A 9,364-nucleotide genomic window follows, 5' to 3' on the forward strand; every position below is an offset into this window, starting at 1 on the left:
CTCTCTCTTTGTCTCTGTATCTCTCTTTGTCTCTGTATCTCTCTTTGTCTCTGTATCTTTCTCTCTCTTTCTCAGTATCACTCTCTCTCTCTCTCTGTCTGTGTCTCTATCCCTCTCTCTGTCTCTGTTTCTCTCTCTCTCAAAAATGACTTTGTCTGTCATATCTGATTAACTGTTATTGCTCAAATTTCTGATCTTTAAGTTTTCATATCCCTTAGTGGCAACCCTTGGATTGGAAATAAAGATCTCACCATTGACAAATACGCCAAAGACATTCCATTCTTAGACAAGTACGCCTTGGAGAGATGGGAGGTAAGTTACATAAACGTTTGCAAGTTGGAAACTTTGGTTCTGCAGGTCTAGTCCAGTAGAATGATAGTGTCTTCTTGTCCACCCCTTTTTATATCACAGTGGCTGGACCTGAACTTAAAAGGAAAACAACGCCATTTAAAAAATAGAATGGAAAAAATTCTGCAGTCTCTAATTTTAAGAACGGCAGTGTTTGTAGTAACAAAAGAAGTTGCAAGTGCTTATTTCTTAGTATAAAATTATCCAGAAGAACACTGGATATATACACTTTTTATAATGTACATGATTTTTTAAAAGTTAATTAAACTTTTAATCATATAATTATATAATCATTTGAGACATGAATATGTTATAAATCTGGGTTTTGGAATCTCATAAATATACTATGTTTGTCAATTAAGATTAACACTTTGCCATCATATTTTGGGGGAAAATCCAAAGAAATTGGGTGGTAAACATCGCCAATCGGCGGTATGAGGCGGCAAAGTGTTAAAAATGTGTGTATGACGGACTGGTGTTAAACTGATTTCCTCTGCCATTGCTAACGGCCTGTTGTGTATGTTGTGGTCAGTGTGTCCTCCACTTCATGGTAGGCTCTAACCAGGGCACGGACGGGGTCAACACAGACATTACAGACGTGTTGCTACACAGCGGGCTTATGAGGGTGTGAGTAATTCTGTGTGTCTGTGAATGTCCTTGTGTGTATTTGGTCGCTTTTAAGGACAAGCAGGCTAACCCAGATTTCGCGGGTTTCCAGAAATCTTGACCTACTCCAAAAGTGGGCATTGCCCTACCTAGAGGAGAAGTTTGGTTTCATTGGTGTATATATTTATTTAGTTATAGAGAAAACTCCCCTTGTCTTTTAAAGAATGTGAACTTTATCTTCGATTTTCTCAAAACAGCATTTTTCGAGATAGCCCCCTTGTGTTTAAAAGCAACCAATTAGTGCGGGTTTGTTTGTTTATGTTTCTGTTTGACTGAAAAAAAATATGGGTATATATGTGATGTTTGGTGTAGGCATGTATCTTTTTGGGTTGTTTTAAAAAAAAATAATATGTGATAAATTGTGATTGTTGTATACTATTATGTGTAGATCGTTTAAACTTATGAAGTGTCTCATGTTATGGTTGATTTGAATTGAAAGGCACCAGAGAAGATCTTCTATTCTTTCCTTTCAGTTTGTTTGTATCTGGGACGAATGACTGTCATGTCTGAGAAAAAAAATAATTATATGTTAGTTTTTTGCTTTGCTGAAATTTTTTTAAAGACAAAAAACTATGTAGCTTAACGAGCAGTATAAAAGTGATTCATGGAAAAGGAAGTTTTTAATGATGTTTTGTTTTTATTGATAACAAGCCATTTCCTGCTTGTTTATTTGTTTTATTCTTCCTCTGTACTAGTTGGCACGGAAATACATTTCAAACACTGCCTGGAAAATACATGTAATAATATGTGTGTGCAAAAAATGAAGAGATACTAAAAGAATTTATCTGTACATATATGAGTCACAATCCCTTGAATTATGGGTGTTACGTGTGTCCAGAGATGAGGGTGAACCGTCCATCACAGCGGAGGGATTCCAGTTCCTGCTGATGGACACCTCCTCTCAAGTCTGGTTCTTTTTGTTACAGTATTTGGACACAGTACAGGTCAGTAAAGCTTGTTATTTATGGCTTGTACGTACATTATTTGCACTCACATAGTGTCACACTCACCCTCGGCCCTCGCCTCCAATTGTATTTTTCCCCCCTGTTTTTGGCTATTCAACATGTTGATATAGCTTCTTCTCGCACTCTAACATACAGACATAATAAATATAAAGGCAACACTCAATTATCAGTGTATCTGGTGTAATGGTTGGTGTCTTTGGCGTTCAGTGCTGAAGAAGCGAGTTCAATTCTAGCTTGAGAAAGTTTTTGTTGGTTTCTTTCTTTCTACTGGGATAATGTATCCGTTTCAGCCCGAGGTTGGCCTTGACAGGCAGGGTCGAAGTGGCACAAATAGATTGAAATTGTGTTGATTGGGAGGTGTAAGACATTTAGTTTAGAATAAGTTACCTCTCAATTCTCATTTATGTAGGGAAATGGGCAAACAGATGGATACTCAAACACCTGCACTCTTTCTAATCTTTACTTGCACTCATGCACACACCCACACACATACACACTCACGTATTCTCACTCTCACTCCAACTCATACACGCACACACTTGTTTGCTTGAGTGAACATGAGACGTGAGATGTTAGCCTTTGAAAGACAAGGACCTTTGCCTGTGTCTGAGTCACACCCTGTACTTCTCACCTCCTGTTGTCCCCAGTCCCGAGGCATGGACCTGGTCGAGTGTCTCACCTTCCTCTTCCAGCTCAGTTTCTCCACACTAGGGAAGGTAGGTGTCTTTATGTGTGCATGGGTGTGTGTGTGTGTGCATGGGTGTGTGTGTGTGTATCTGTGAGCCTTTAGCTTGGCATGTGAGTTTGACTCTTTTAACATATATGTATGGGATGTCACTGGTTGATGCTACTTCATGTGTTTTTGTCTTTCTGTTCTGTCTTGTTTTTTCCTGTTCGTAAATTACCATTATTGTGTTGATGTGCTTCTCTGTAGGCTAGGTGGCTAATGAAAGCATTTGAATCTGATCTGTGCTTTATTGTCTTTATTTTATTTTGTCTTTAGTCAGCTTGTTACCTCGTCTGTGGTGCTATTGTCCTATTCTTTTCCATGGGTAGTGTTGCACTCTTTGTGCTGACTCATCATAATATACATCTCAAACAGTAACTCTGGGGTCATCGGAGGGCGCCACTGGTAGGCCCTGCTTCTTTACTTATCTTCTGTTGTTTCTATCTGTCTGTCCTACTTTTTCCCACCACTAAATGACTATTGCTGTGTCAATGTGCTTCTCTTTACTCAAACAAACAAAAAAATCAATCAAACAGTAACTGTGTTATCAATACATCTTATTTTTCGTACAATTTTAGTCCTTGCTTGTCAGTTAGATTCTGGGTTGTTCGATGGTGCTACTTTTACTTCTTAACTTTACCAGTGTTGCTTATGTCAATAAGTATTGCTTTCTCATAGTCTGAATGATCATTATTGTGTCGATGAACTTCTATTTTCTCAAACAATTAAAACTTTTTATATGTATGACAGAATTTAGTCTGTTTGTGAGCAACATTTTTCACAAGTTTTTAAAATTTTCATTAATGTTCTATATTTCAATGTTTATTACCCTTTGTGTGTCTGTGACCTGTAGGACTACTGCACGGAAGGGATGAGTGAGAACCAGCTGAGGTTTTTACAACATCTCAGAGAGTTTGGTCTCGTCTATCAGAGGAAGGTGAGTCAATGCTGGCCCTGGCTCACAGCTCTGCTTTGTTTTTCATGTGTTTGTATAAATGTGGGGGAGTGGGGGATGTATCACCTTACGGACCCTACCTTTGCCTGAGGAGGAAGATAGGGAGACAGAGGCCAATACTGCTATGGAGAGGATGATGCCTTAAGGAATACAAAATGGAAGTGGAAAATCAGGCATCCTTGCAGGAAAGAACAGAAGAACATTCAACCAGATATGCACCGGCACAATGAGCGGAAAAACCCTCAGCGACATTTTGGAGAGAGCAACGGAGCATCAATGGAAATGTCCGGAATACAGGGATGTTGCCTCCTGAAACAATGAACCTGCGCACTGAATGCAGGCCTCAGCATCTGATGGTGTGCATCTTGCTGTCAAACCGAAGAAGATACATAGGTCATGTAGACTTGGTATGGGTAGGGCTGAAAAGTGTTACAAGTGGTTAAAAATAACACTTTGGTGTGTTCTACTTCTTCTCCTTAGAATGTTGTGCCGTTTCAAATGAAACAAGACTCACAGAGTTTCATGAATAAAAGCAGTAGGCCTACCTGTAGGTTACTATTGAAGTTATCCTCTGTGCATGTCAAGGAAAATTGAAAGTACAAAGTATGAACATTTTCATGGATGGCTGGTGGGGGCTCTGATGTGGTTTGCTCCTTCTTTCCTATCAAACATCTATTGTCGTTATCTCTCCTCCTCCTTATTTGTGTTGGTTACTATCTTTTAACACCACTAATCATCTGCACTTAATTATGACCTTATTGTGTTGCAAGTGCTGCAAAACTCTTACAAGGACAAAAAAAAAGCCAGATAAATTTCTTCCAATGCGGTCAATGAGATTTACTTCTATAATTTGTCCTTTGGTTATGAAATCTCCAAGGCGTGAGTGAGAGAGAGGGGGAGAAGGATCTGTCAAATTGTAGTGGCGTTTCTTTTGGATGTTGACAGGGGGCATGCATGATTAGAGTTTATGAACAGAGTAATACTTACAGAGGAGCGGGTGATTGAAGAGTCCTACTTCTTTATCTTCTCTCGGTTGTTCCTATCTATCTGTCCTGCTTTTTATGATTTTTAGAGTGGGTGATTGGCGGGTGCTCTGGTGTGGTTTGCTTCTTCTTTCCTATCAAACATCTATTGTCCTTATCTCCCCTCCTTTTTCATGTTTGTTACTCTCTTGTACCAGCTCTATTCTTCTGGCGCTCATTTGACCTTATGCAGTTGCGAGCACCGTAAAACCAGTACTAGAAATAACAAAACTCTTACTAAAACTGGATTATTAGTTTTAGATAACCATTACAGTGCCCTTGTGCTTCTCTTTGCTGGAACTAAACTTGCTGCAATGAAATGTTCAAGGGTCTGCTGGGGTAATGTTATAGTGTAAAGAGCATAAAGCTTGCTGTCACGTGGGAATATGTGCTATACAAATGATAATAATTTTTTTAAATTATCATCATCGTTATTATTATTATTATCATTATCATTGTCATTATAATTATGATGAAAAAGAAGGCAGTTTATACCCACGGTCTGTCTACTATCGTGTGTTCTCTACAGCGCAAATCTCATCGCTACTACCCAACAAGACTCGCGGTGAACATAGTGTCGGGTCTGTCCAAGGCCGCAGTGGACACGCACCGGCCCGGTTTTATCGTTGTTGAGACCAACTACCGCGTCTACGCCTACACAGGTATGTCTTCTGTGTGTACTTTTGTATGTGGGATTTTTGTTCTCTTGTGGAGGGTGGCAAGGGGAATGGAGAAGGAAAAATGAAAATGTGGGCCCTGGAGGGTGGGGGGGGGGGTGCAATTGCTTTTCATACTGGTTCTTCTTTCTTCTCAACAAAAGGTTAGCTTTTGGAGAGTAGAGAATTTAGAATGCCAAATGAGAGAACATTTTATTGATTTCCTTTTTTTTTGTCTCGCTAGATTCCTTTTATGTTTTGATTACTGATGTTTGATGGAACATAAATCCATTAACCTTTCTTGTCTTTATTTTATTTCTTGGCAGATTCTCCTCTTCAGATTGCCCTCTTGGCCTTGTTCTGTGATATGCTTTACAGGTGAGTTGTCCAAATAAGTTTCTAAAATCCTAACTGTTTTTGGGGTAAAATTACCTTTAGGAGTCTTTGACTGAGCTGTATTTTTTTATCATTATAGAAGCTTAACATAGTCAACAGTTAGAGAGAGCAAGAAATGAAGGGTCAAATAGTTTTTAAAACGCTTTTCAAAACTACTGTTGCATTACACCTTAAACCAGGAGCATCATCATCATTGTCAGTTTTTTGCTTCCGCTACATAAACAGTTTCACATGACCTGTAGACCCATCTCAGCAAACTCTTTGGTCACTTTTTTATTGTCAGTAGATTGTAGTTTGCGTGTTTGTAATACTGCACGGAACTGTTTCCAGAGTGTTTTGTGTCTGCTCTGAAGAAGATGTTGAATGTAAAGAGTTGATATCTCCATAAAATAGGAATAAGGACTTTGTCTTTACCTGGATGTTCCCATTTTTCTATATATTTTAACTTAGATTTGAAAGCTCTATCATTCCCTATCACTGTAGTACAGACTAATTTAAAACAGACTTTTAGTATAATCTTGATTTTAAATAGCAAAATAAACCTATAAGCCTATTACACCAAGCACTGAGGCTCTAAAGGAAGAGGAAGACCTTGCAAGAGGTGGATTGAGGGAGTCAAGGAAACCCTGAGAAATTATAATATCCTAATTGAAAGAGCTGCAGAGCCGGCTTACCATAGAAAACTGCATCTCCCCTCAATGCTTAACGGCAACAGGGCATGAAAAAGTACAAGAAAGTAAGTAAATAAATAATGGCCCTTCCCTTGGCTCAGTGCATGCTTTGAACTTTCTCTTCGTATTCCAGATTTCCAAACATGGCTGCTGCAAATTTGTCCAGAACAAGTGTCAGAGCTGCTCTGTCCAGGGGAATCACAGCTGATCAGGTGTGTGTGTGTGTGTGTGTGTGTGTGTGTGTGTGTGTGTGTGTCCTGTGTATGTGTGTATGAGAGAGTGAGGGTAAGTACATAGTGGGGTTGTAAGCTCATATGTGTGTTTACAATATATGTGTTTGAGGAAGTATTTGAATAAATGAAAACTTTTATTGATCTCAGTGAGAAAGTAAGATTAGTGTCCGACTGTGCAGCATCTTATATTTTAGGTAAGGTTATTGTGTTTACTCAAGGATGCACCACAGTAAACCATCTATCTATTCTAAACAGGGATGAACAAGAGTTTGTGTATTTGCACGTGTCTGTGTCTATGTGTGTGTGGTGTGTTAGAGGAAGAAAAAGAAAGACTGAAGTTTGTATTGAATTTAGAATTTGAATTAATTTAACTTCATATTTGATATTCAAATGTTTACTTAGAGCTGAATTCTGATGTTAATCCTGAAAATGTCTGGGGTTTTCATAGAAGCGGAGAGGAGGAAATTCTTACCCGTATATGCGTCTGTGGGACCAGGTTTTTGCCCTTCTTCTTTGTTTGCTCAAAGCTTTTTTTTTTTTTTTGGTGCCAGATGTTAGTTTCATACACTAAATGTTTCCTGATGTTAGAGGAGGTTGGTATACATTAGTAGAGTGGAAAATCACTTGAAGTCCAGGCAAAATGTAGTACAAAATAAAAAAGAAGTGTACCATAAAAAACTGGAAACAGATAATTTTGCTGTTGATATTGCTGCAATATGCAATTGCCTCTCTAGAAGGTAGATGGCAATAAGTGCCCAGAATTATCAAGATGAATATTTTTTATGAGGATGATGATGGTGATCGTATAGAAACAAACTGAATAAATAATGATAATGAGAATTTATGAAAGCAGCTTGACTACACTTGATCCTTGTCTCTTCCTCAGATCCTGCACTACCTCCAAAGCCATGCTCACCCAGAGATGTTGAAAAATGTAACTCAAAAATTTTGCTTTTCCTTTATGGCCTTGAAATGAAGTTTAGTTCAGCTGCAATACAATCCTTTCTAAATTATTATAGTTTTTTGTGTGTGAAGGATTTGTTCGTCTTTGCTATTCTTAGATCATGTAACAACAGGAGAATAAATACACTGATGTACTTGACTAAGAAGTATTTATCTTAAGGTGGTCCTTTTGCAGATATATTTTAATAGATTATTTCTTTCTTACTTATTGAAACAAGCTACCGTGATTTGTTTGTGGTCGTTGCATAATGAGAGTCTTCCTTGATTAGAGGGCAGTGCAATATTATAGATTGTATAGTTAGAAGTTGTTGTTATCGATCCAGATCTTGTTAGAAGAGCATGTTGCATCCCCCTCAGCTCTGACAGGCAGGGTTGGAAGCATGCCTTCTAAGTAATCTAAATTGTGTAGATGGGGGCGTAAAACCACCTATATTAATATATTATTAACAGAAGTTGTTTGTTTTTTTCACTCACACGCTCACTCACAAACACGCACACACACACACACACACACACACACACACACTCACACACAAAAACACACATACCCATACACCCAAACACACACAACCACCCGCCCGCCCACTTACCCTTCCCTGTCTTATGTTGTCCTAATGCCACAGAGCCCAGTGGTGCCCCCAACCATCACTGACCAGGTCAAGCTGTGGGAGCTGGAGCGTGATCGCTTCAAGTTCAACGACGGCGTCATGTACAACCAGTTCCTCTCCCAGGCAGACTTTGAGCTGCTCCGCAACTACGCCAAGGTGAGACAAAAGATGAAAGACGCTACTTTTGTATAGAGTTCCGCATTTAATCTGTAACAGAACTTTAGGACCGTGATATAAAATTAAAGGTTTATTTATTATTTGGGTTTTAGACCCTTTTCAACGCACTGTCCATGTGAACGGTTGGCGGGTACTTTGGTGAGGTTTGTTCCTTCTTTCCTATGAAACATCTATTGACCTTATCTCTCCTCCTTCTTTTTAATGTTTGTTACTACTCTGTTGTAACACCTCTAATTTTCGGCATTTGTATGACCTGGTTGGGTTGCAAGTGCCATAAAACTCTAACTAAAACAACAAAACACAAACACTGTACCTGCCCTGGCCCTCCTACCAGTTGAGCAATGGAGTGATAACACACGAATGTCAGGGTTTCGTCATATGCCAACCCCCGCCCCCCCTAAAAAAAGAACAGCTGGCCCACTTCGCGCGGGTTAGCCTTGCCCACAATTATACCGTACATGAGTAGAAACATAGAAGCATTGCTGCCACCCTGCTGAGACCCAAGCAGTCTAAAAATGACATATTTTTGTTCGTTGTAATATAGTAATTTGAAGATGAGAGCACTATTACTAATTTTTATGGGAAATTACAAATTTTCTTCATGGTCATTACTAAAAACCATGGAGATGGGTTGGCAGCCCTGGCATTATATCGCTCTAAGAAACAGAAAGCAACCAATATTAAATGCATTCTCTTTATTGTTGTGCTTTTGTCATCCAAAAAGTACCTTGTATTTTTGCTAAGGAATACTTTTTCATAGCTTTTTGATCAGCTCCACAAAATGGATAGCTGTGAATGATATGCTATAGAACCTCAAGCTTTTAAAATACTTTTGGAGACTTTTTGGACATGTATGTCATTCAGTTTTCAGCATTGCCTGAAAAATTTGTTTTCCAATACAGTAGTCTCCGCCTAAACGCACGCCATACAAAAGCACGCTCCGCTCAAACGCACACTTTCGTCCTCTGACGGGTTTT

At 39.0% G+C, this 9,364-nt stretch overlaps 1 protein-coding gene across 1 annotated transcript in view; it reads left to right on the forward strand.

Moving 5' to 3' along the window:
- The window catches only part of LOC101850394 (general transcription factor IIH subunit 4), a 14,452-nt gene that overhangs the window by 3,720 nt on the left and 1,368 nt on the right, over positions 1-9,364 (forward strand). The window contains exons 4-13 of the mRNA XM_005091840.3: positions 219-312; positions 881-975; positions 1,853-1,958; positions 2,627-2,695; positions 3,560-3,643; positions 5,213-5,345; positions 5,666-5,717; positions 6,540-6,618; positions 7,526-7,573; positions 8,226-8,366. Coding sequence (XP_005091897.1) covers positions 219-312; positions 881-975; positions 1,853-1,958; positions 2,627-2,695; positions 3,560-3,643; positions 5,213-5,345; positions 5,666-5,717; positions 6,540-6,618; positions 7,526-7,573; positions 8,226-8,366 — 901 coding nt within the window. The remainder of the gene's footprint in view (positions 1-218; positions 313-880; positions 976-1,852; positions 1,959-2,626; positions 2,696-3,559; positions 3,644-5,212; positions 5,346-5,665; positions 5,718-6,539; positions 6,619-7,525; positions 7,574-8,225; positions 8,367-9,364) is intronic.

The sequence above is a fragment of the Aplysia californica genome, unplaced genomic scaffold, assembly GCF_000002075.1.
Source record: "Aplysia californica isolate F4 #8 unplaced genomic scaffold, AplCal3.0 scaffold00036, whole genome shotgun sequence".
NCBI lineage: Eukaryota > Metazoa > Mollusca > Gastropoda > Aplysiida > Aplysiidae > Aplysia > Aplysia californica.